Consider the following 27,680-nt stretch of genomic DNA (forward strand, 5'->3'; position numbering starts at 1 on the left):
TGAACTGAAATTGTTGCATGTTGCTTTTATATTTTTGTTCGGTGTATATTTCAAAATGAATCAGAGAAGAACTTTAAGTAACTATGTATATGGAGCTCTCCATCCTCATTACCGTTATCCACAGGGTCAAACTGTGAAATTGATTCATTAAGACATAATGTAGTTTCTATGTGAAGTGCCCAAAAGGCAAGTTTCTATGCTGAAATCAATTTTCTGCTTTGGAAAGGATATGATGGAGTCTATGAAAGCTGAGTTTGACAGACAGAAAGAGGGAAAAAACGGAAGGAAAAAAGAAATGCCAATGATGAAGACCCCGGTCCAGAGGCCACAGGATGAAACAGAGAAAACCTACCTTGGAGATACGACAACTGAGATACCATTTGAGTCACAAGAGCTAAGAACCGCCATTGAAAAAGAAAGAAGAGACTTGGAACGCAGAGAGAAAATGATTATGAGAGAGAAGTATGACCTGGAAAAGTCAAAAGCCGAGTTTGAGAAGGAAAAGGCGGAGATGGAGAACATGATCACAAAACAACGAGAGGAGGGCAGACAGATTATTGAGGACATAGAAAAGAAAAAAGAAAATCTCGAGCAAATGGATGCAGAGATGCAAAGGAAAAGACAGGTCATCGTAAGGGAAATGCAATATAAAACACAAAAGATGCGGGATTTAAAAAAAGCAAAAGATAAATTTAAACAAACGCAAGTTAAATTTAGCAAAGAGAAAATTGAAATGGGAAACATCAAAAAGGCTACCGTGGCGGAAAGAAATAAACTAGCAGTAGAGCAAGCTTACATAGAGAAACGTAAGGAGGAGATGGAAGCCATCCTGGAACTGACAAGGAAGGAGAATGAAGATCTGCTGAACTTAAAAGCTCAAATAGAGGGATGGAAAGAAGACAGAGACGAACAGGGTGAACGCCTGAACAGGGAAAGAAAGGAACTTGAATATCTGAAAAGTAAGATGCAAAAAGAGAAAGAGGATACGATAAGAAACAGGGACATTTCGGAAAAAGAGAAAAAGGACTTGGAGCTGATGAGATCTGAAACGCAGCAAGAAAAGGGGAAGATGGAACAAGAGAAGCTGAAGGTACAAGTTGAGAGAGAAAAGCTTGAACAAATGAAACTGGAGTTACAGAGAAAGTCCAACGACCTAGATATGATCATAGAAGACACAAAGAGGGAGAAAGTCAGTGCATCACAAATGCCTGTCCAAATACAACAACAAAAGAACCAAATTGATTGTTTTGTGGAAGAGACAAAGAAGAGTAAAATCGAAGAAGAATTGATGAGCGCTGAAATAAAAAGACAGAAAGAGGAGATAGACAGCAAACAAGACATTCTATCAAAGGAGAGAGAAGATCTGAATAAACTCAGAGCAGAGGTAAACAATCAGAGAGAAGAGATTGAAAAGATCACGCAAGAGCAAATTAAAGAAACATTTCTAATTAATCAGACAAAGACAGAGATGGAAAAAGAGAGATGTGAGATGGACAGAAAAAAGAAAATGATAGAGCAGAATATGGATGAGATAGAGCAGAGAAAGTGTGAGATGAGAAAAGTAGAAAACATAATTATCGAACTGAGAAAAGAAGAAGAGAGCATAACGAATGAGATGAACAGGATGAGAAAGAACACAGAGCAGAAAAGTTTTGAAATGCAGAGACGTTCTGAAGACATGAATCAGCTAATGGATGAGACAAGACGGGAGAGGGGGAAGGTTGAAGAACTGGCTATCCAAACTCAAAAACAACGAGAAGAAATGGTGGGTTTTATGGAAAAGAACAAACAAAAGCAGAACGAACTGGAACTCATGAATGACAAGATTGAAAGAGAGAAACAAGACATCGAAGAAAGGCAGGATGTGCTAACAAAGGAGAGAGAGGAGCTGGAACAAATGAGGAGTGAGATACAGCAACAGAGAGAGGAGACAGAATCTCACATGGAAGATCAAAGGAAAGAGAAAGAACATTTGGAACAAATGACGACGGACATGAAAAAACAGTTGCTAGAGGTGGACAATGACAAGGAAATGATAGAAATCTCAATGGGTGAACTGAGAGTGAAAGAGGCAGAAATGGTGAGAGAAAAAGACAACATGGATGACAAGATGGCTCGGCTCAAAGAGGAAGAGGATAGAATGCGGGAAGAAATAGGAAAGAAGATGGACATCTTAAAGCAGGAAAGTTGTGAAATCAAAAGACTGAGAGATGAAATTGACAGTGAAAAGGACCAGCTGAATGCAAAATTGCTTGAGTTGGAAAAAATGAGTGAAGAACTAGATAGAGAGAAGAAGGAAGTGAAAGACAGGAAGGATGAAACACTGAAAGAGAAAGATCAGTTGGAAGAGAGGCGATGTAAGATAAGTAAGGAGAAAGAGGAATTGGATATCAGTCTTGAACTGATGAAAAGACAAAGGGAAGACTTGACGAGCTTGAAGGCTGAAGCAGAAGCACAGACCGAGCCTATGGAAATAGTCTGGAAGGAAAAGCTCACGAGGGAAAGACAACAACTTGAAGATGTAAAGGAGGAGATACAGAAGGAAAAAGAAGCCTTTGAGAGAAAGAAGGGATTGACCATGAAAGAAAGAGATGAGTTTGATCTGATGAAGTCTGAAACACAGGGACAATTGGAGGAAATAGAACAAAACAAACAAGACATTCGTGTGGAGAAGGAAAAGCTGGATCAGATCAAAGCTGAGTTAGAAAGACGGTCTGAAGACGTAAATCAGATCATGGACGAGACAAGACGGGAGAGGGGGAAGGTTGAAGAACTGGCTTTCCAAACTCAAAAACAACGAGAAGAAATGGTGGGTTTTATGGAAAAGAACAAACAAAAGCAGAACGAACTGGAACTCATGAATGACAAGATTGAAAGAGAGAAACAAGACATCGAAGAAAGGCAGGATGTGCTAACAAAGGAGAGAGAGGAGCTGGAACAAATGAGGAGTGAGATACAGCAACAGAGAGAGGAGACAGAATCTCACATGGAAGATCAAAGGAAAGAGAAAGAACATTTGGAACAAATGACGACGGACATGAAAAAACAGTTGCTAGAGGTGGACAATGACAAGGAAATGATAGAAAGCTCAATGGGTGAACTGAGAGTGAAAGAGGCAGAAATGGTGAGAGAAAAAGACAACATGGATGACAAGATGGCTCGGCTCAAAGAGGAAGAGGATAGAATGCGGGAAGAAATAGGAAAGAAGATGGACATCTTAAAGCAGGAAAGTTGTGAAATCAAAAGACTGAGAGATGAAATTGACAGTGAAAAGGACCAGCTGAATGCAAAATTGCTTGAGTTGGAAAAAATGCGTGAAGAACTAGATAGAGAGAAGAAGGAAGTGAAAGACAGGAAGGATGAAACACTGAAAGAGAAAGATCAGTTGGAAGAGAGGCGATGTAAGATAAGTAAGGAGAAAGAGGAATTGGATATCAGTCTTGAACTGATGAAAAGACAAAGGGAAGAATTGACGAGCTTGAAGGCTGAAGCAGAAGCACAGACCGAGCCTATGGAAATAGACTGGAAGGAAAAGCTCACGAGGGAAAGACAACAACTTGAAGATGTAAAGGAGGAGATAGAGAAGGAAAAAGAAGCCTTTGAGAGAAAGAAGGGATTGACCATGAAAGAAAGAGATGAGTTTGATCTGATGAAGTCTGAAACACAGGGACAATTGGAGGAAATAGAACAAAACAAACAAGACATTCGTGTGGAGAAGGAAAAGCTGGATCAGATCAAAGCTGAGTTAGAAAGACGGTCTGAAGACGTAAATCAGATCATGGACGAGACAAGACGGGAGAAGGGGAAGGTTGAAGAACTGGCTATCCAAACTCAAAAACAACGAGAAGAAATGGTGGATTTTATGGAAAAGAACAAACAAAAGCAGAACGAACTGGAACTCATGAATGACAAGATTGAAAGAGAGAAACAAGACATCGAAGAAAGGCAGGATGTGCTAACAAAGGAGAGAGAGGAGCTGGAACAAATGAGGAGTGAGATACAGCAACAGAGAGAGGAGACAGAATCTCACATGGAAGATCAAAGGAAAGAGAAAGAACATTTGGAACAAATGACGACGGACATGAAAAAACAGTTGCTAGAGGTGGACAATGACAAGGAAATGATAGAAAGCTCAATGGGTGAACTGAGAGTGAAAGAGGCAGAAATGGTGAGAGAAAAAGACAACATGGATGACAAGATGGCTCGGCTCAAAGAGGAAGAGGATAGAATGCGGGAAGAAATAGGAAAGAAGATGAACATCTTAAAGCAGGAAAGTTGTGAAATCAAAAGACTGAGAGATGAAATTGACAGTGAAAAGGACCAGCTGAATGCAAAATTGCTTGAGTTGGAAAAAATGCGTGAAGAACTAGATAGAGAGAAGAAGGAAGTGAAAGACAGGAAGGATGAAACACTGAAAGAGAAAGATCAGTTGGAAGAGAGGCGATGTAAGATAAGTAAGGAGAAAGAGGAATTGGATATCAGTCTTGAACTGATGAAAAGACAAAGGGAAGACTTGACGAGCTTGAAGGCTGAAGCAGAAGCACAGACCGAGCCTATGGAAATAGACTGGAAGGAAAAGCTCACGAGGGAAAGACAACAACTTGAAGATGTAAAGGAGGAGATACAGAAGGAAAAAGAAGCCTTTGAGAGAAAGAAGGGATTGACCATGAAAGAAAGAGATGAGTTTGATCTGATGAAGTCTGAAACACAGGGACAATTGGAGGAAATAGAACAAAACAAACAAGACATTCGTGTGGAGAAGGAAAAGCTGGATCAGATCAAAGCTGAGTTAGAAAGACGGTCTGAAGACGTAAATCAGATCATGGACGAGACAAGACGGGAGAGGGGGAAGGTTGAAGAACTGGCTATCCAAACTCAAAAACAACGAGAAGAAATGGTGGGTTTTATGGAAAAGAACAAACAAAAGCAGAACGAACTGGAACTCATGAATGACAAGATTGAAAGAGAGAAACAAGACATCGAAGAAAGGCAGGATGTGCTAACAAAGGAGAGAGAGGAGCTGGAACAAATGAGGAGTGAGATACAGCAACAGAGAGAGGAGACAGAATCTCACATGGAAGATCAAAGGAAAGAGAAAGAACATTTGGAACAAATGACGACGGACATGAAAAAACAGTTGCTAGAGGTGGACAATGACAAGGAAATGATAGAAAGCTCAATGGGTGAACTGAGAGTGAAAGAGGCAGAAATGGTGAGAGAAAAAGACAACATGGATGACAAGATGGCTCGGCTCAAAGAGGAAGAGGATAGAATGCGGGAAGAAATAGGAAAGAAGATGGACATCTTAAAGCAGGAAAGTTGTGAAATCAAAAGACTGAGAGATGAAATTGACAGTGAAAAGGACCAGCTGAATGCAAAATTGCTTGAGTTGGAAAAAATGCGTGAAGAACTAGATAGAGAGAAGAAGGAAGTGAAAGACAGGAAGGATGAAACACTGAAAGAGAAAGATCAGTTGGAAGAGAGGCGATGTAAGATAAGTAAGGAGAAAGAGGAATTGGATATCAGTCTTGAACTGATGAAAAGACAAAGGGAAGACTTGACGAGCTTGAAGGCTGAAGCAGAAGCACAGACCGAGCCTATGGAAATAGACTGGAAGGAAAAGCTCACGAGGGAAAGACAACAACTTGAAGATGTAAAGGAGGAGATACAGAAGGAAAAAGAAGCCTTTGAGAGAAAGAAGGGATTGACCATGAAAGAAAGAGATGAGTTTGATCTGATGAAGTCTGAAACACAGGGACAATTGGAGGAAATAGAACAAAACAAACAAGACATTCGTGTGGAGAAGGAAAAGCTGGATCAGATCAAAGCTGAGTTAGAAAGACGGTCTGAAGACGTAAATCAGATCATGGACGAGACAAGACGGGAGAGGGGGAAGGTTGAAGAACTGGCTTTCCAAACTCAAAAACAACGAGAAGAAATGGTGGGTTTTATGGAAAAGAACAAACAAAAGCAGAACGAACTGGAACTCATGAATGACAAGATTGAAAGAGAGAAACAAGACATCGAAGAAAGGCAGGATGTGCTAACAAAGGAGAGAGAGGAGCTGGAACAAATGAGGAGTGAGATACAGCAACAGAGAGAGGAGACAGAATCTCACATGGAAGATCAAAGGAAAGAGAAAGAACATTTGGAACAAATGACGACGGACATGAAAAAACAGTTGCTAGAGGTGGACAATGACAAGGAAATGATAGAAAGCTCAATGGGTGAACTGAGAGTGAAAGAGGCAGAAATGGTGAGAGAAAAAGACAACATGGATGACAAGATGGCTCGGCTCAAAGAGGAAGAGGATAGAATGCGGGAAGAAATAGGAAAGAAGATGGACATCTTAAAGCAGGAAAGTTGTGAAATCAAAAGACTGAGAGATGAAATTGACAGTGAAAAGGACCAGCTGAATGCAAAATTGCTTGAGTTGGAAAAAATGCGTGAAGAACTAGATAGAGAGAAGAAGGAAGTGAAAGACAGGAAGGATGAAACACTGAAAGAGAAAGATCAGTTGGAAGAGAGGCGATGTAAGATAAGTAAGGAGAAAGAGGAATTGGATATCAGTCTTGAACTGATGAAAAGACAAAGGGAAGACTTGACGAGCTTGAAGGCTGAAGCAGAAGCACAGACCGAGCCTATGGAAATAGACTGGAAGGAAAAGCTCACGAGGGAAAGACAACAACTTGAAGATGTAAAGGAGGAGATACAGAAGGAAAAAGAAGCCTTTGAGAGAAAGAAGGGATTGACCATGAAAGAAAGAGATGAGTTTGATCTGATGAAGTCTGAAACACAGGGACAATTGGAGGAAATAGAACAAAACAAACAAGACATTCGTGTGGAGAAGGAAAAGCTGGATCAGATCAAAGCTGAGTTAGAAAGACGGTCTGAAGACGTAAATCCGATCATGGACGAGACAAGATGGGAGAGGGGGAAGGTTGAAGAACTGGCTTTCCAAACTCAAAAACAACGAGAAGAAATGGTGGGTTTTATGGAAAAGAACAAACAAAAGCAGAACGAACTGGAACTCATGAATGACAAGATTGAAAGAGAGAAACAAGACATCGAAGAAAGGCAGGATGTGCTAACAAAGGAGAGAGAGGAGCTGGAACAAATGAGGAGTGAGATACAGCAACAGAGAGAGGAGACAGAATCTCACATGGAAGATCAAAGGAAAGAGAAAGAACATTTGGAACAAATGACGACGGACATGAAAAAACAGTTGCTAGAGGTGGACAATGACAAGGAAATGATAGAAAGCTCAATGGGTGAACTGAGAGTGAAAGAGGCAGAAATGGTGAGAGAAAAAGACAACATGGATGACAAGATGGCTCGGCTCAAAGAGGAAGAGGATAGAATGCGGGAAGAAATAGGAAAGAAGATGGACATCTTAAAGCAGGAAAGTTGTGAAATCAAAAGACTGAGAGATGAAATTGACAGTGAAAAGGACCAGCTGAATGCAAAATTGCTTGAGTTGGAAAAAATGAGTGAAGAACTAGATAGAGAGAAGAAGGAAGTGAAAGACAGGAAGGATGAAACACTGAAAGAGAAAGATCAGTTGGAAGAGAGGCGATGTAAGATAAGTAAGGAGAAAGAGGAATTGGATATCAGTCTTGAACTGATGAAAAGACAAAGGGAAGACTTGACGAGCTTGAAGGCTGAAGCAGAAGCACAGACCGAGCCTATGGAAATAGACTGGAAGGAAAAGCTCACGAGGGAAAGACAACAACTTGAAGATGTAAAGGAGGAGATACAGAAGGAAAAAGAAGCCTTTGAGAGAAAGAAGGGATTGACCATGAAAGAAAGAGATGAGTTTGATCTGATGAAGTCTGAAACACAGGGACAATTGGAGGAAATAGAACAAAACAAACAAGACATTCGTGTGGAGAAGGAAAAGCTGGATCAGATCAAAGCTGAGTTAGAAAGACGGTCTGAAGACGTAAATCAGATCATGGACGAGACAAGACGGGAGAGGGGGAAGGTTGAAGAACTGGCTTTCCAAACTCAAAAACAACGAGAAGAAATGGTGGGTTTTATGGAAAAGAACAAACAAAAGCAGAACGAACTGGAACTCATGAATGACAAGATTGAAAGAGAGAAACAAGACATCGAAGAAAGGCAGGATGTGCTAACAAAGGAGAGAGAGGAGCTGGAACAAATGAGGAGTGAGATACAGCAACAGAGAGAGGAGACAGAATCTCACATGGAAGATCAAAGGAAAGAGAAAGAACATTTGGAACAAATGACGACGGACATGAAAAAACAGTTGCTAGAGGTGGACAATGACAAGGAAATGATAGAAAGCTCAATGGGTGAACTGAGAGTGAAAGAGGCAGAAATGGTGAGAGAAAAAGACAACATGGATGACAAGATGGCTCGGCTCAAAGAGGAAGAGGATAGAATGCGGGAAGAAATAGGAAAGAAGATGGACATCTTAAAGCAGGAAAGTTGTGAAATCAAAAGACTGAGAGATGAAATTGACAGTGAAAAGGACCAGCTGAATGCAAAATTGCTTGAGTTGGAAAAAATGCGTGAAGAACTAGATAGAGAGAAGAAGGAAGTGAAAGACAGGAAGGATGAAACACTGAAAGAGAAAGATCAGTTGGAAGAGAGGCGATGTAAGATAAGTAAGGAGAAAGAGGAATTGGATATCAGTCTTGAACTGATGAAAAGACAAAGGGAAGACTTGACGAGCTTGAAGGCTGAAGCAGAAGCACAGACCGAGCCTATGGAAATAGACTGGAAGGAAAAGCTCACGAGGGAAAGACAACAACTTGAAGATGTAAAGGAGGAGATACAGAAGGAAAAAGAAGCCTTTGAGAGAAAGAAGGGATTGACCATGAAAGAAAGAGATGAGTTTGATCTGATGAAGTCTGAAACACAGGGACAATTGGAGGAAATAGAACAAAACAAACAAGACATTCGTGTGGAGAAGGAAAAGCTGGATCAGATCAAAGCTGAGTTAGAAAGACGGTCTGAAGACGTAAATCCGATCATGGACGAGACAAGATGGGAGAGGGGGAAGGTTGAAGAACTGGCTTTCCAAACTCAAAAACAACGAGAAGAAATGGTGGGTTTTATGGAAAAGAACAAACAAAAGCAGAACGAACTGGAACTCATGAATGACAAGATTGAAAGAGAGAAACAAGACATCGAAGAAAGGCAGGATGTGCTAACAAAGGAGAGAGAGGAGCTGGAACAAATGAGGAGTGAGATACAGCAACAGAGAGAGGAGACAGAATCTCACATGGAAGATCAAAGGAAAGAGAAAGAACATTTGGAACAAATGACGACGGACATGAAAAAACAGTTGCTAGAGGTGGACAATGACAAGGAAATGATAGAAAGCTCAATGGGTGAACTGAGAGTGAAAGAGGCAGAAATGGTGAGAGAAAAAGACAACATGGATGACAAGATGGCTCGGCTCAAAGAGGAAGAGGATAGAATGCGGGAAGAAATAGGAAAGAAGATGGACATCTTAAAGCAGGAAAGTTGTGAAATCAAAAGACTGAGAGATGAAATTGACAGTGCGGACCAGCTGAATGCAAAATTGCTTGAGTTGGAAAAAATGCGTGAAGAACTAGATAGAGAGAAGAAGGAAGTGAAAGACAGGAAGGATGAAACACTGAAAGAGAAAGATCAGTTGGAAGAGAGGCGATGTAAGATAAGTAAGGAGAAAGAGGAATTGGATATCAGTCTTGAACTGATGAAAAGACAAAGGGAAGACTTGACGAGCTTGAAGGCTGAAGCAGAAGCACAGACCGAGCCTATGGAAATAGACTGGAAGGAAAAGCTCACGAGGGAAAGACAACAACTTGAAGATGTAAAGGAGGAGATACAGAAGGAAAAAGAAGCCTTTGAGAGAAAGAAGGGATTGACCATGAAAGAAAGAGATGAGTTTGATCTGATGAAGTCTGAAACACAGGGACAATTGGAGGAAATAGAACAAAACAAACAAGACATTCGTGTGGAGAAGGAAAAGCTGGATCAGATCAAAGCTGAGTTAGAAAGACGGTCTGAAGACGTAAATCAGATCATGGATGAGACAAGACGGGAGAGGGGGAAGGTTGAAGAACTGGCTTTCCAAACTCAAAAACAACGAGAAGAAATGGTGGGTTTTATGGAAAAGAACAAACAAAAGCAGAACGAACTGGAACTCATGAATGACAAGATTGAAAGAGAGAAACAAGACATCGAAGAAAGGCAGGATGTGCTAACAAAGGAGAGAGAGGAGCTGGAACAAATGAGGAGTGAGATACAGCAACAGAGAGAGGAGACAGAATCTCACATGGAAGATCAAAGGAAAGAGAAAGAACATTTGGAACAAATGACGACGGACATGAAAAAACAGTTGCTAGAGGTGGACAATGACAAGGAAATGATAGAAAGCTCAATGGGTGAACTGAGAGTGAAAGAGGCAGAAATGGTGAGAGAAAAAGACAACATGGATGACAAGATGGCTCGGCTCAAAGAGGAAGAGGATAGAATGCGGGAAGAAATAGGGAAGAAGATGGACATCTTAAAGCAGGAAAGTTGTGAAATCAAAAGACTGAGAGATGAAATTGACAGTGAAAAGGACCAGCTGAATGCAAAATTGCTTGAGTTGGAAAAAATGTGTGAAGAACTAGATAGAGAGAAGAAGGAAGTGAAAGACAGGAAGGATGAAACACTGAAAGAGAAAGATCAGTTGGAAGAGAGGCGATGTAAGATAAGTAAGGAGAAAGAGGAATTGGATATCAGTCTTGAACTGATGAAAAGACAAAGGGAAAACTTGACGAGCTTGAAGGCTGAAGCAGAAGCACAGACCGAGCCTATGGAAATAGACTGGAAGGAAAAGCTCACGAGGGAAAGACAACAACTTGAAGATGTAAAGGAGGAGATACAGAAGGAAAAAGAAGCCTTTGAGAGAAAGAAGGGATTGACCATGAAAGAAAGAGATGAGTTTGATCTGATGAAGTCTGAAACACAGGGACAATTGGAGGAAATAGAACAAAACAAACAAGACATTCGTGTGGAGAAGGAAAAGCTGGATCAGATCAAAGCTGAGTTAGAAAGACGGTCTGAAGACGTAAATCAGATCATGGACGAGACAAGACGGGAGAGGGGGAAGGTTGAAGAACTGGCTTTCCAAACTCAAAAACAACGAGAAGAAATGGTGGGTTTTATGGAAAAGAACAAACAAAAGCAGAACGAACTGGAACTCATGAATGACAAGATTGAAAGAGAGAAACAAGACATCGAAGAAAGGCAGGATGTGCTAACAAAGGAGAGAGAGGAGCTGGAACAAATGAGGAGTGAGATACAGCAACAGAGAGAGGAGACAGAATCTCACATGGAAGATCAAAGGAAAGAGAAAGAACATTTGGAACAAATGACGACGGACATGAAAAAACAGTTGCTAGAGGTGGACAATGACAAGGAAATGATAGAAAGCTCAATGGGTGAACTGAGAGTGAAAGAGGCAGAAATGGTGAGAGAAAAAGACAACATGGATGACAAGATGGCTCGGCTCAAAGAGGAAGAGGATAGAATGCGGGAAGAAATAGGAAGAAGATGGACATCTTAAAGCAGGAAAGTTGTGAAATCAAAAGACTGAGAGATGAAATTGACAGTGAAAAGGACCAGCTGAATGCAAAATTGCTTGAGTTGGAAAAAATGCGTGAAGAACTAGATAGAGAGAAGAAGGAAGTGAAAGACAGGAAGGATGAAACACTGAAAGAGAAAGATCAGTTGGAAGAGAGGCGATGTAAGATAAGTAAGGAGAAAGAGGAATTGGATATCAGTCTTGAACTGATGCAAAGACAAAGGGAAGAATTGACGAGCTTGAAGGCTGAAGCAGAAGCACAGACCGAGCCTATGGAAATAGACTGGAAGGAAAAGCTCACGAGGGAAAGACAACAACTTGAAGATGTAAAGGAGGAGATACAGAAGGAAAAAGAAGCCTTTGAGAGAAAGAAGGGATTGACCATGAAAGAAAGAGATGAGTTTGATCTGATGAAGTCTGAAACACAGGGACAATTGGAGGAAATAGAACAAAACAAACAAGACATTCGTGTGGAGAAGGAAAAGCTGGATCAGATCAAAGCTGAGTTAGAAAGACGGTCTGAAGACGTAAATCAGATCATGGACGAGACAAGACGGGAGAGGGGGAAGGTTGAAGAACTGGCTATCCAAACTCAAAAACAACGAGAAGAAATGGTGGGTTTTATGGAAAAGAACAAACAAAAGCAGAACGAACTGGAACTCATGAATGACAAGATTGAAAGAGAGAAACAAGACATCGAAGAAAGGCAGGATGTGCTAACAAAGGAGAGAGAGGAGCTGGAACAAATGAGGAGTGAGATACAGCAACAGAGAGAGGAGACAGAATCTCACATGGAAGATCAAAGGAAAGAGAAAGAACATTTGGAACAAATGACGACGGACATGAAAAAACAGTTGCTAGAGGTGGACAATGACAAGGAAATGATAGAAAGCTCAATGGGTGAACTGAGAGTGAAAGAGGCAGAAATGGTGAGAGAAAAAGACAACATGGATGACAAGATGGCTCGGCTCAAAGAGGAAGAGGATAGAATGCGGGAAGAAATAGGAAAGAAGATGGACATCTTAAAGCAGGAAAGTTGTGAAATCAAAAGACTGAGAGATGAAATTGACAGTGAAAAGGACCAGCTGAATGCAAAATTGCTTGAGTTGGAAAAAATGAGTGAAGAACTAGATAGAGAGAAGAAGGAAGTGAAAGACAGGAAGGATGAAACACTGAAAGAGAAAGATCAGTTGGAAGAGAGGCGATGTAAGATAAGTAAGGAGAAAGAGGAATTGGATATCAGTCTTGAACTGATGAAAATACAAAGGGAAGACTTGACGAGCTTGAAGGCTGAAGCAGAAGCACAGACCGAGCCTATGGAAATAGACTGGAAGGAAAAGCTCACGAGGGAAAGACAACAACTTGAAGATGTAAAGGAGGAGATACAGAAGGAAAAAGAAGCCTTTGAGAGAAAGAAGGGATTGACCATGAAAGAAAGAGATGAGTTTGATCTGATGAAGTCTGAAACACAGGGACAATTGGAGGAAATAGAACAAAACAAACAAGACATTCGTGTGGAGAAGGAAAAGCTGGATCAGATCAAAGCTGAGTTAGAAAGACGGTCTGAAGACGTAAATCAGATCATGGACGAGACAAGACGGGAGAGGGGGAAGGTTGAAGAACTGGCTATCCAAACTCAAAAACAACGAGAAGAAATGGTGGGTTTTATGGAAAAGAACAAACAAAAGCAGAACGAACTGGAACTCATGAATGACAAGATTGAAAGAGAGAAACAAGACATCGAAGAAAGGCAGGATGTGCTAACAAAGGAGAGAGAGGAGCTGGAACAAATGAGGAGTGAGATACAGCAACAGAGAGAGGAGACAGAATCTCACATGGAAGATCAAAGGAAAGAGAAAGAACATTTGGAACAAATGACGACGGACATGAAAAAACAGTTGCTAGAGGTGGACAATGACAAGGAAATGATAGAAAGCTCAATGGGTGAACTGAGAGTGAAAGAGGCAGAAATGGTGAGAGAAAAAGACAACATGGATGACAAGATGGCTCGGCTCAAAGAGGAAGAGGATAGAATGCGGGAAGAAATAGGAAAGAAGATGGACATCTTAAAGCAGGAAAGTTGTGAAATCAAAAGACTGAGAGATGAAATTGACAGTGAAAAGGACCAGCTGAATGCAAAATTGCTTGAGTTGGAAAAAATGCGTGAAGAACTAGATAGAGAGAAGAAGGAAGTGAAAGACAGGAAGGATGAAACACTGAAAGAGAAAGATCAGTTGGAAGAGAGGCGATGTAAGATAAGTAAGGAGAAAGAGGAATTGGATATCAGTCTTGAACTGATGAAAAGACAAAGGGAAGACTTGACGAGCTTGAAGGCTGAAGCAGAAGCACAGACCGAGCCTATGGAAATAGACTGGAAGGAAAAGCTCACGAGGGAAAGACAACAACTTGAAGATGTAAAGGAGGAGATACAGAAGGAAAAAGAAACCTTTGAGAGAAAGAAGGGATTGACCATGAAAGAAAGAGATGAGTTTGATCTGATGAAGTCTGAAACACAGGGACAATTGGAGGAAATAGAACAAAACAAACAAGACATTCGTGTGGAGAAGGAAAAGCTGGATCAGATCAAAGCTGAGTTAGAAAGACGGTCTGAAGACGTAAATCAGATCATGGACGAGACAAGACGGGAGAGGGGGAAGGTTGAAGAACTGGCTATCCAAACTCAAAAACAACGAGAAGAAATGGTGGGTTTTATGGAAAAGAACAAACAAAAGCAGAACGAACTGGAACTCATGAATGACAAGATTGAAAGAGAGAAACAAGACATCGAAGAAAGGCAGGATGTGCTAACAAAGGAGAGAGAGGAGCTGGAACAAATGAGGAGTGAGATACAGCAACAGAGAGAGGAGACAGAATCTCACATGGAAGATCAAAGGAAAGAGAAAGAACATTTGGAACAAATGACGACGGACATGAAAAAACAGTTGCTAGAGGTGGACAATGACAAGGAAATGATAGAAAGCTCAATGGGTGAACTGAGAGTGAAAGAGGCAGAAATGGTGAGAGAAAAAGACAACATGGATGACAAGATGGCTCGGCTCAAAGAGGAAGAGGATAGAATGCGGGAAGAAATAGGAAAGAAGATGGACATCTTAAAGCAGGAAAGTTGTGAAATCAAAAGACTGAGAGATGAAATTGACAGTGAAAAGGACCAGCTGAATGCAAAATTGCTTGAGTTGGAAAAAATGCGTGAAGAACTAGATAGAGAGAAGAAGGAAGTGAAAGACAGGAAGGATGAAACACTGAAAGAGAAAGATCAGTTGGAAGAGAGGCGATGTAAGATAAGTAAGGAGAAAGAGGAATTGGATATCAGTCTTGAACTGATGAAAAGACAAAGGGAAGACTTGACGAGCTTGAAGGCTGAAGCAGAAGCACAGACCGAGCCTATGGAAATAGACTGGAAGGAAAAGCTCACGAGGGAAAGACAACAACTTGAAGATGTAAAGGAGGAGATACAGAAGGAAAAAGAAGCCTTTGAGAGAAAGAAGGGATTGACCATGAAAGAAAGAGATGAGTTTGATCTGATGAAGTCTGAAACACAGGGACAATTGGAGGAAATAGAACAAAACAAACAAGACATTCGTGTGGAGAAGGAAAAGCTGGATCAGATCAAAGCTGAGTTAGAAAGACGGTCTGAAGACGTAAATCAGATCATGGACGAGACAAGACGGGAGAGGGGGAAGGTTGAAGAACTGGCTATCCAAACTCAAAAACAACGAGAAGAAATGGTGGGTTTTATGGAAAAGAACAAACAAAAGCAGAACGAACTGGAACTCATGAATGACAAGATTGAAAGAGAGAAACAAGACATCGAAGAAAGGCAGGATGTGCTAACAAAGGAGAGAGAGGAGCTGGAACAAATGAGGAGTGAGATACAGCAACAGAGAGAGGAGACAGAATCTCACATGGAAGATCAAAGGAAAGAGAAAGAACATTTGGAACAAATGACGACGGACATGAAAAAACAGTTGCTAGAGGTGGACAATGACAAGGAAATGATAGAAAGCTCAATGGGTGAACTGAGAGTGAAAGAGGCAGAAATGGTGAGAGAAAAAGACAACATGGATGACAAGATGGCTCGGCTCAAAGAGGAAGAGGATAGAATGCGGGAAGAAATAGGAAAGAAGATGGACATCTTAAAGCAGGAAAGTTGTGAAATCAAAAGACTGAGAGATGAAATTGACAGTGAAAAGGACCAGCTGAATGCAAAATTGCTTGAGTTGGAAAAAATGCGTGAAGAACTAGATAGAGAGAAGAAGGAAGTGAAAGACAGGAAGGATGAAACACTGAAAGAGAAAGATCAGTTGGAAGAGAGGCGATGTAAGATAAGTAAGGAGAAAGAGGAATTGGATATCAGTCTTGAACTGATGAAAAGACAAAGGGAAGACTTGACGAGCTTGAAGGCTGAAGCAGAAGCACAGACCGAGCCTATGGAAATAGACTGGAAGGAAAAGCTCACGAGGGAAAGACAACAACTTGAAGATGTAAAGGAGGAGATACAGAAGGAAAAAGAAGCCTTTGAGAGAAAGAAGGGATTGACCATGAAAGAAAGAGATGAGTTTGATCTGATGAAGTCTGAAACACAGGGACAATTGGAGGAAATAGAACAAAACAAACAAGACATTCGTGTGGAGAAGGAAAAGCTGGATCAGATCAAAGCTGAGTTAGAAAGACGGTCTGAAGACGTAAATCAGATCATGGACGAGACAAGACGGGAGAGGGGGAAGGTTGAAGAACTGGCTATCCAAACTCAAAAACAACGAGAAGAAATGGTGGGTTTTATGGAAAAGAACAAACAAAAGCAGAACGAACTGGAACTCATGAATGACAAGATTGAAAGAGAGAAACAAGACATCGAAGAAAGGCAGGATGTGCTAACAAAGGAGAGAGAGGAGCTGGAACAAATGAGGAGTGAGATACAGCAACAGAGAGAGGAGACAGAATCTCACATGGAAGATCAAAGGAAAGAGAAAGAACATTTGGAACAAATGACGACGGACATGAAAAAACAGTTGCTAGAGGTGGACAATGACAAGGAAATGATAGAAAGCTCAATGGGTGAACTGAGAGTGAAAGAGGCAGAAATGGTGAGAGAAAAAGACAACATGGATGACAAGATGGCTCGGCTCAAAGAGGAAGAGGATAGAATGCGGGAAGAAATAGGAAAGAAGATGGACATCTTAAAGCAGGAAAGTTGTGAAATCAAAAGACTGAGAGATGAAATTGACAGTGAAAAGGACCAGCTGAATGCAAAATTGCTTGAGTTGGAAAAAATGCGTGAAGAACTAGATAGAGAGAAGAAGGAAGTGAAAGACAGGAAGGATGAAACACTGAAAGAGAAAGATCAGTTGGAAGAGAGGCGATGTAAGATAAGTAAGGAGAAAGAGGAATTGGATATCAGTCTTGAACTGATGAAAAGACAAAGGGAAGACTTGACGAGCTTGAAGGCTGAAGCAGAAGCACAGACCGAGCCTATGGAAATAGACTGGAAGGAAAAGCTCACGAGGGAAAGACAACAACTTGAAGATGTAAAGGAGGAGATACAGAAGGAAAAAGAAGCCTTTGAGAGAAAGAAGGGATTGACCATGAAAGAAAGAGATGAGTTTGATCTGATGAAGTCTGAAACACAGGGACAATTGGAGGAAATAGAACAAAACAAACAAGACATTCGTGTGGAGAAGGAAAAGCTGGATCAGATCAAAGCTGAGTTAGAAAGACGGTCTGAAGACGTAAATCAGATCATGGACGAGACAAGACGGGAGAGGGGGAAGGTTGAAGAACTGGCTATCCAAACTCAAAAACAACGAGAAGAAATGGTGGATTTTATGGAAAAGAACAAACAAAAGCAGAACGAACTGGAACTCATGAATGACAAGATTGAAAGAGAGAAACAAGACATCGAAGAAAGGCAGGATGTGCTAACAAAGGAGAGAGAGGAGCTGGAACAAATGAGGAGTGAGATACAGCAACAGAGAGAGGAGACAGAATCTCACATGGAAGATCAAAGGAAAGAGAAAGAACATTTGGAACAAATGACGACGGACATGAAAAAACAGTTGCTAGAGGTGGACAATGACAAGGAAATGATAGAAAGCTCAATGGGTGAACTGAGAGTGAAAGAGGCAGAAATGGTGAGAGAAAAAGACAACATGGATGACAAGATGGCTCGGCTCAAAGAGGAAGAGGATAGAATGCGGGAAGAAATAGGAAAGAAGATGGACATCTTAAAGCAGGAAAGTTGTGAAATCAAAAGACTGAGAGATGAAATTGACAGTGAAAAGGACCAGCTGAATGCAAAATTGCTTGAGTTGGAAAAAATGCGTGAAGAACTAGATAGAGAGAAGAAGGAAGTGAAAGACAGGAAGGATGAAACACTGAAAGAGAAAGATCAGTTGGAAGAGAGGCGATGTAAGATAAGTAAGGAGAAAGAGGAATTGGATATCAGTCTTGAACTGATGAAAAGACAAAGGGAAGACTTGACGAGCTTGAAGGCTGAAGCAGAAGCACAGACCGAGCCTATGGAAATAGACTGGAAGGAAAAGCTCACGAGGGAAAGACAACAACTTGAAGATGTAAAGGAGGAGATACAGAAGGAAAAAGAAGCCTTTGAGAGAAAGAAGGGATTGACCATGAAAGAAAGAGATGAGTTTGATCTGATGAAGTCTGAAACACAGGGACAATTGGAGGAAATAGAACAAAACAAACAAGACATTCGTGTGGAGAAGGAAAAGCTGGATCAGATCAAAGCTGAGTTAGAAAGACGGTCTGAAGACGTAAATCAGATCATGGACGAGACAAGACGGGAGAGGGGGAAGGTTGAAGAACTGGCTTTCCAAACTCAAAAACAACGAGAAGAAATGGTGGGTTTTATGGAAAAGAACAAACAAAAGCAGAACGAACTGGAACTCATGAATGACAAGATTGAAAGAGAGAAACAAGACATCGAAGAAAGGCAGGATGTGCTAACAAAGGAGAGAGAGGAGCTGGAACAAATGAGGAGTGAGATACAGCAACAGAGAGAGGAGACAGAATCTCACATGGAAGATCAAAGGAAAGAGAAAGAACATTTGGAACAAATGACGACGGACATGAAAAAACAGTTGCTAGAGGTGGACAATGACAAGGAAATGATAGAAATCTCAATGGGTGAACTGAGAGTGAAAGAGGCAGAAATGGTGAGAGAAAAAGACAACATGGATGACAAGATGGCTCGGCTCAAAGAGGAAGAGGATAGAATGTGGGAAGAAATGGGAAAGAAGATGGACATCTTAAAGCAGGAAAGTTGTGAAATCAAAAGACTGAGAGATGAAATTGACAGTGAAAAGGACCAGCTGAATGCAAAATTGCTTGAGTTGGAAAAAATGAGTGAAGAACTAGATAGAGAGAAGAAGGAAGTGAAAGACAGGAAGGATGAAACACTGAAAGAGAAAGATCAGTTGGAAGAGAGGCGATGTAAGATAAGTAAGGAGAAAGAGGAATTGGATATCAGTCTTGAACTGATGAAAAGACAAAGGGAAGACTTGACGAGCTTGAAGGCTGAAGCAGAAGCACAGACCGAGCCTATGGAAATAGACTGGAAGGAAAAGCTCACGAGGGAAAGACAACAACTTGAAGATGTAAAGGAGGAGATACAGAAGGAAAAAGAAGCCTTTGAGAGAAAGAAGGGATTGACCATGAAAGAAAGAGATGAGTTTGATCTGATGAAGTCTGAAACACAGGGACAATTGGAGGAAATAGAACAAAACAAACAAGACATTCGTGTGGAGAAGGAAAAGCTGGATCAGATCAAAGCTGAGTTAGAAAGACGGTCTGAAGACGTAAATCAGATCATGGACGAGACAAGACGGGAGAGGGGGAAGGTTGAAGAACTGGCTTTCCAAACTCAAAAACAACGAGAAGAAATGGTGGGTTTTATGGAAAAGAACAAACAAAAGCAGAACGAACTGGAACTCATGAATGACAAGATTGAAAGAGAGAAACAAGACATCGAAGAAAGGCAGGATGTGCTAACAAAGGAGAGAGAGGAGCTGGAACAAATGAGGAGTGAGATACAGCAACAGAGAGAGGAGACAGAATCTCACATGGAAGATCAAAGGAAAGAGAAAGAACATTTGGAACAAATGACGACGGACATGAAAAAACAGTTGCTAGAGGTGGACAATGACAAGGAAATGATAGAAAGCTCAATGGGTGAACTGAGAGTGAAAGAGGCAGAAATGGTGAGAGAAAAAGACAACATGGATGACAAGATGGCTCGGCTCAAAGAGGAAGAGGATAGAATGTGGGAAGAAATAGGAAAGAAGATGGACATCTTAAAGCAGGAAAGTTGTGAAATCAAAAGACTGAGAGATGAAATTGACAGTGAAAAGGACCAGCTGAATGCAAAATTGCTTGAGTTGGAAAAAATGCGTGAAGAACTAGATAGAGAGAAGAAGGAAGTGAAAGACAGGAAGGATGAAACACTGAAAGAGAAAGATCAGTTGGAAGAGAGGCGATGTAAGATAAGTAAGGAGAAAGAGGAATTGGATATCAGTCTTGAACTGATGAAAAGACAAAGGGAAGACTTGACGAGCTTGAAGGCTGAAGCAGAAGCACAGACCGAGCCTATGGAAATAGACTGGAAGGAAAAGCTCACGAGGGAAAGACAACAACTTGAAGATGTAAAGGAGGAGATACAGAAGGAAAAAGAAGCCTTTGAGAGAAAGAAGGGATTGACCATGAAAGAAAGAGATGAGTTTGATCTGATGAAGTCTGAAACACAGGGACAATTGGAGGAAATAGAACAAAACAAACAAGACATTCGTGTGGAGAAGGAAAAGCTGGATCAGATCAAAGCTGAGTTAGAAAGACGGTCTGAAGACGTAAATCCGATCATGGACGAGACAAGATGGGAGAGGGGGAAGGTTGAAGAACTGGCTTTCCAAACTCAAAAACAACGAGAAGAAATGGTGGGTTTTATGGAAAAGAACAAACAAAAGCAGAACGAACTGGAACTCATGAATGACAAGATTGAAAGAGAGAAACAAGACATCGAAGAAAGGCAGGATGTGCTAACAAAGGAGAGAGAGGAGCTGGAACAAATGAGGAGTGAGATACAGCAACAGAGAGAGGAGACAGAATCTCACATGGAAGATCAAAGGAAAGAGAAAGAACATTTGGAACAAATGACGACGGACATGAAAAAACAGTTGCTAGAGGTGGACAATGACAAGGAAATGATAGAAATCTCAATGGGTGAACTGAGAGTGAAAGAGGCAGAAATGGTGAGAGAAAAAGACAACATGGATGACAAGATGGCTCGGCTCAAAGAGGAAGAGGATAGAATGTGGGAAGAAATGGGAAAGAAGATGGACATCTTAAAGCAGGAAAGTTGTGAAATCAAAAGACTGAGAGATGAAATTGACAGTGAAAAGGACCAGCTGAATGCAAAATTGCTTGAGTTGGAAAAAATGAGTGAAGAACTAGATAGAGAGAAGAAGGAAGTGAAAGACAGGAAGGATGAAACACTGAAAGAGAAAGATCAGTTGGAAGAGAGGCGATGTAAGATAAGTAAGGAGAAAGAGGAATTGGATATCAGTCTTGAACTGATGAAAAGACAAAGGGAAGACTTGACGAGCTTGAAGGCTGAAGCAGAAGCACAGACCGAGCCTATGGAAATAGACTGGAAGGAAAAGCTCACGAGGGAAAGACAACAACTTGAAGATGTAAAGGAGGAGATACAGAAGGAAAAAGAAGCCTTTGAGAGAAAGAAGGGATTGACCATGAAAGAAAGAGATGAGTTTGATCTGATGAAGTCTGAAACACAGGGACAATTGGAGGAAATAGAACAAAACAAACAAGACATTCGTGTGGAGAAGGAAAAGCTGGATCAGATCAAAGCTGAGTTAGAAAGACGGTCTGAAGACGTAAATCAGATCATGGATGAGACAAGACGGGAGAGGGGGAAGGTTGAAGAACTGGCTTTCCAAACTCAAAAACAACGAGAAGAAATGGTGGGTTTTATGGAAAAGAACAAACAAAAGCAGAACGAACTGGAACTCATGAATGACAAGATTGAAAGAGAGAAACAAGACATCGAAGAAAGGCAGGATGTGCTAACAAAGGAGAGAGAGGAGCTGGAACAAATGAGGAGTGAGATACAGCAACAGAGAGAGGAGACAGAATCTCACATGGAAGATCAAAGGAAAGAGAAAGAACATTTGGAACAAATGACGACGGACATGAAAAAACAGTTGCTAGAGGTGGACAATGACAAGGAAATGATAGAAAGCTCAATGGGTGAACTGAGAGTGAAAGAGGCAGAAATGGTGAGAGAAAAAGACAACATGGATGACAAGATGGCTCGGCTCAAAGAGGAAGAGGATAGAATGCGGGAAGAAATAGGAAAGAAGATGGACATCTTAAAGCAGGAAAGTTGTGAAATCAAAAGACTGAGAGATGAAATTGACAGTGAAAAGGACCAGCTGAATGCAAAATTGCTTGAGTTGGAAAAAATGCGTGAAGAACTAGATAGAGAGAAGAAGGAAGTGAAAGACAGGAAGGATGAAACACTGAAAGAGAAAGATCAGTTGGAAGAGAGGCGATGTAAGATAAGTAAGGAGAAAGAGGAATTGGATATCAGTCTTGAACTGATGAAAAGACAAAGGGAAGACTTGACGAGCTTGAAGGCTGAAGCAGAAGCACAGACCGAGCCTATGGAAATAGACTGGAAGGAAAAGCTCACGAGGGAAAGACAACAACTTGAAGATGTAAAGGAGGAGATACAGAAGGAAAAAGAAGCCTTTGAGAGAAAGAAGGGATTGACCATGAAAGAAAGAGATGAGTTTGATCTGATGAAGTCTGAAACACAGGGACAATTGGAGGAAATAGAACAAAACAAACAAGACATTCGTGTGGAGAAGGAAAAGCTGGATCAGATCAAAGCTGAGTTAGAAAGACGGTCTGAAGACGTAAATCAGATCATGGACGAGACAAGACGGGAGAGGGGGAAGGTTGAAGAACTGGCTTTCCAAACTCAAAAACAACGAGAAGAAATGGTGGGTTTTATGGAAAAGAACAAACAAAAGCAGAACGAACTGGAACTCATGAATGACAAGATTGAAAGAGAGAAACAAGACATCGAAGAAAGGCAGGATGTGCTAACAAAGGAGAGAGAGGAGCTGGAACAAATGAGGAGTGAGATACAGCAACAGAGAGAGGAGACAGAATCTCACATGGAAGATCAAAGGAAAGAGAAAGAACATTTGGAACAAATGACGACGGACATGAAAAAACAGTTGCTAGAGGTGGACAATGACAAGGAAATGATAGAAAGCTCAATGGGTGAACTGAGAGTGAAAGAGGCAGAAATGGTGAGAGAAAAAGACAACATGGATGACAAGATGGCTCGGCTCAAAGAGGAAGAGGATAGAATGCGGGAAGAAATAGGAAAGAAGATGGACATCTTAAAGCAGGAAAGTTGTGAAATCAAAAGACTGAGAGATGAAATTGACAGTGAAAAGGACCAGCTGAATGCAAAATTGCTTGAGTTGGAAAAAATGCGTGAAGAACTAGATAGAGAGAAGAAGGAAGTGAAAGACAGGAAGGATGAAACACTGAAAGAGAAAGATCAGTTGGAAGAGAGGCGATGTAAGATAAGTAAGGAGAAAGAGGAATTGGATATCAGTCTTGAACTGATGAAAAGACAAAGGGAAGACTTGACGAGCTTGAAGGCTGAAGCAGAAGCACAGACCGAGCCTATGGAAATAGACTGGAAGGAAAAGCTCACGAGGGAAAGACAACAACTTGAAGATGTAAAGGAGGAGATACAGAAGGAAAAAGAAGCCTTTGAGAGAAAGAAGGGATTGACCATGAAAGAAAGAGATGAGTTTGATCTGATGAAGTCTGAAACACAGGGACAATTGGAGGAAATAGAACAAAACAAACAAGACATTCGTGTGGAGAAGGAAAAGCTGGATCAGATCAAAGCTGAGTTAGAAAGACGGTCTGAAGACGTAAATCAGATCATGGACGAGACAAGACGGGAGAGGGGGAAGGTTGAAGAACTGGCTTTCCAAACTCAAAAACAACGAGAAGAAATGGTGGGTTTTATGGAAAAGAACAAACAAAAGCAGAACGAACTGGAACTCATGAATGACAAGATTGAAAGAGAGAAACAAGACATCGAAGAAAGGCAGGATGTGCTAACAAAGGAGAGAGAGGAGCTGGAACAAATGAGGAGTGAGATACAGCAACAGAGAGAGGAGACAGAATCTCACATGGAAGATCAAAGGAAAGAGAAAGAACATTTGGAACAAATGACGACGGACATGAAAAAACAGTTGCTAGAGGTGGACAATGACAAGGAAATGATAGAAATCTCAATGGGTGAACTGAGAGTGAAAGAGGCAGAAATGGTGAGAGAAAAAGACAACATGGATGACAAGATGGCTCGGCTCAAAGAGGAAGAGGATAGAATGTGGGAAGAAATGGGAAAGAAGATGGACATCTTAAAGCAGGAAAGTTGTGAAATCAAAAGACTGAGAGATGAAATTGACAGTGAAAAGGACCAGCTGAATGCAAAATTGCTTGAGTTGGAAAAAATGCGTGAAGAACTAGATAGAGAGAAGAAGGAAGTGAAAGACAGGAAGGATGAAACACTGAAAGAGAAAGATCAGTTGGAAGAGAGGCGATGTAAGATAAGTAAGGAGAAAGAGGAATTGGATATCAGTCTTGAACTGATGAAAAGACAAAGGGAAGACTTGACGAGCTTGAAGGCTGAAGCAGAAGCACAGACCGAGCCTATGGAAATAGACTGGAAGGAAAAGCTCACGAGGGAAAGACAACAACTTGAAGATGTAAAGGAGGAGATACAGAAGGAAAAAGAAGCCTTTGAGAGAAAGAAGGGATTGACCATGAAAGAAAGAGATGAGTTTGATCTGATGAAGTCTGAAACACAGGGACAATTGGAGGAAATAGAACAAAACAAACAAGACATTCGTGTGGAGAAGGAAAAGCTGGATCAGATCAAAGCTGAGTTAGAAAGACGGTCTGAAGACGTAAATCAGATCATGGACGAGACAAGACGGGAGAGGGGGAAGGTTGAAGAACTGGCTTTCCAAACTCAAAAACAACGAGAAGAAATGGTGGGTTTTATGGAAAAGAACAAACAAAAGCAGAACGAACTGGAACTCATGAATGACAAGATTGAAAGAGAGAAACAAGACATCGAAGAAAGGCAGGATGTGCTAACAAAGGAGAGAGAGGAGCTGGAACAAATGAGGAGTGAGATACAGCAACAGAGAGAGGAGACAGAATCTCACATGGAAGATCAAAGGAAAGAGAAAGAACATTTGGAACAAATGACGACGGACATGAAAAAACAGTTGCTAGAGGTGGACAATGACAAGGAAATGATAGAAATCTCAATGGGTGAACTGAGAGTGAAAGAGGCAGAAATGGTGAGAGAAAAAGACAACATGGATGACAAGATGGCTCGGCTCAAAGAGGAAGAGGATAGAATGCGGGAAGAAATAGGAAAGAAGATGGACATCTTAAAGCAGGAAAGTTGTGAAATCAAAAGACTGAGAGATGAAATTGACAGTGAAAAGGACCAGCTGAATGCAAAATTGCTTGAGTTGGAAAAAATGAGTGAAGAACTAGATAGAGAGAAGAAGGAAGTGAAAGACAGGAAGGATGAAACACTGAAAGAGAAAGATCAGTTGGAAGAGAGGCGATGTAAGATAAGTAAGGAGAAAGAGGAATTGGATATCAGTCTTGAACTGATGAAAAGACAAAGGGAAGACTTGACGAGCTTGAAGGCTGAAGCAGAAGCACAGACCGAGCCTATGGAAATAGACTGGAAGGAAAAGCTCACGAGGGAAAGACAACAACTTGAAGATGTAAAGGAGGAGATACAGAAGGAAAAAGAAGCCTTTGAGAGAAAGAAGGGATTGACCATGAAAGAAAGAGATGAGTTTGATCTGATGAAGTCTGAAACACAGGGACAATTGGAGGAAATAGAACAAAACAAACAAGACATTCGTGTGGAGAAGGAAAAGCTGGATCAGATCAAAGCTGAGTTAGAAAGACGGTCTGAAGACGTAAATCAGATCATGGACGAGACAAGACGGGAGAGGGGGAAGGTTGAAGAACTGGCTTTCCAAACTCAAAAACAACGAGAAGAAATGGTGGGTTTTATGGAAAAGAACAAACAAAAGCAGAACGAACTGGAACTCATGAATGACAAGATTGAAAGAGAGAAACAAGACATCGAAGAAAGGCAGGATGTGCTAACAAAGGAGAGAGAGGAGCTGGAACAAATGAGGAGTGAGATACAGCAACAGAGAGAGGAGACAGAATCTCACATGGAAGATCAAAGGAAAGAGAAAGAACATTTGGAACAAATGACGACGGACATGAAAAAACAGTTGCTAGAGGTGGACAATGACAAGGAAATGATAGAAAGCTCAATGGGTGAACTGAGAGTGAAAGAGGCAGAAATGGTGAGAGAAAAAGACAACATGGATGACAAGATGGCTCGCTCAAAGAGGAAGAGGATAGAATGCGGGAAGAAATAGGAAAGAAGATGGACATCTTAAAGCAGGAAAGTTGTGAAATCAAAAGACTGAGAGATGAAATTGACAGTGAAAAGGACCAGCTGAATGCAAAATTGCTTGAGTTGGAAAAAATGCGTGAAGAACTAGATAGAGAGAAGAAGGAAGTGAAAGACAGGAAGGATGAAACACTGAAAGAGAAAGATCAGTTGGAAGAGAGGCGATGTAAGATAAGTAAGGAGAAAGAGGAATTGGATATCAGTCTTGAACTGATGAAAAGACAAAGGGAAGACTTGACGAGCTTGAAGGCTGAAGCAGAAGCACAGACCGAGCCTATGGAAATAGACTGGAAGGAAAAGCTCACGAGGGAAAGACAACAACTTGAAGATGTAAAGGAGGAGATACAGAAGGAAAAAGAAGCCTTTGAGAGAAAGAAGGGATTGACCATGAAAGAAAGAGATGAGTTTGATCTGATGAAGTCTGAAACACAGGGACAATTGGAGGAAATAGAACAAAACAAACAAGACATTCGTGTGGAGAAGGAAAAGCTGGATCAGATCAAAGCTGAGTTAGAAAGACGGTCTGAAGACGTAAATCAGATCATGGACGAGACAAGACGGGAGAGGGGGAAGGTTGAAGAACTGGCTTTCCAAACTCAAAAACAACGAGAAGAAATGGTGGGTTTTATGGAAAAGAACAAACAAAAGCAGAACGAACTGGAACTCATGAATGACAAGATTGAAAGAGAGAAACAAGACATCGAAGAAAGGCAGGATGTGCTAACAAAGGAGAGAGAGGAGCTGGAACAAATGAGGAGTGAGATACAGCAACAGAGAGAGGAGACAGAATCTCACATGGAAGATCAAAGGAAAGAGAAAGAACATTTGGAACAAATGACGACGGACATGAAAAAACAGTTGCTAGAGGTGGACAATGACAAGGAAATGATAGAAAGCTCAATGGGTGAACTGAGAGTGAAAGAGGCAGAAATGGTGAGAGAAAAAGACAACATGGATGACAAGATGGCTCGGCTCAAAGAGGAAGAGGATAGAATGCGGGAAGAAATAGGAAGAAGATGGACATCTTAAAGCAGGAAAGTTGTGAAATCAAAAGACTGAGAGATGAAATTGACAGTGAAAAGGACCAGCTGAATGCAAAATTGCTTGAGTTGGAAAAAATGCGTGAAGAACTAGATAGAGAGAAGAAGGAAGTGAAAGACAGGAAGGATGAAACACTGAAAGAGAAAGATCAGTTGGAAGAGAGGCGATGTAAGATAAGTAAGGAGAAAGAGGAATTGGATATCAGTCTTGAACTGATGAAAAGACAAAGGGAAGACTTGACGAGCTTGAAGGCTGAAGCAGAAGCACAGACCGAGCCTATGGAAATAGACTGGAAGGAAAAGCTCACGAGGGAAAGACAACAACTTGAAGATGTAAAGGAGGAGATACAGAAGGAAAAAGAAGCCTTTGAGAGAAAGAAGGGATTGACCATGAAAGAAAGAGATGAGTTTGATCTGATGAAGTCTGAAACACAGGGACAAT

General features: G+C 41.1%; 3 protein-coding genes across 3 annotated transcripts in view; all 3 read left to right on the forward strand.

The window, feature by feature from the left end:
• The window catches only part of LOC124044380 (A-kinase anchor protein 9-like), a gene marked incomplete at its 3' end in the record, with an annotated part of 21,748 nt that extends 12,204 nt beyond the window's left edge, over positions 1–9,544 (forward strand). Inside the window, exon 5 of the mRNA XM_046364032.1 lies at positions 227–9,544. Within this exon, the coding sequence (XP_046219988.1) occupies positions 227–9,544 (9,318 nt within the window). The remainder of the gene's footprint in view (positions 1–226) is intronic.
• Positions 9,539–11,798, forward strand: LOC124043581 (trichohyalin-like). Its single transcript, XM_046362310.1, has one exon. It carries the CDS (start codon positions 9,572–9,574, stop codon positions 11,567–11,569), a length of 1,998 nt encoding a protein of 665 aa, XP_046218266.1. The 5' UTR covers positions 9,539–9,571; the 3' UTR covers positions 11,570–11,798.
• Positions 11,557–26,999, forward strand: LOC124043566 (golgin subfamily B member 1-like). The gene has a single exon (XM_046362278.1). It carries the CDS (start codon positions 11,557–11,559, stop codon positions 26,161–26,163), a length of 14,607 nt encoding a protein of 4,868 aa, XP_046218234.1. The 3' UTR covers positions 26,164–26,999.
• Positions 27,000–27,680: the final 681 nt, after the last annotated feature.

The sequence above is a fragment of the Oncorhynchus gorbuscha genome, linkage group LG09 (assembly GCF_021184085.1).
Source record: "Oncorhynchus gorbuscha isolate QuinsamMale2020 ecotype Even-year linkage group LG09, OgorEven_v1.0, whole genome shotgun sequence".
Lineage (NCBI taxonomy): Eukaryota > Metazoa > Chordata > Actinopteri > Salmoniformes > Salmonidae > Oncorhynchus > Oncorhynchus gorbuscha.

Coding starts and splice junctions, on each gene's coding strand:
- LOC124043581 (XM_046362310.1), top strand. CDS start 9,572: ATGCGTGAAGAACTAGATAGAGAGAAGAAGGAAGTGAAAGACAGGAAG.
- LOC124043566 (XM_046362278.1), top strand. CDS start 11,557: ATGGACATCTTAAAGCAGGAAAGTTGTGAAATCAAAAGACTGAGAGAT.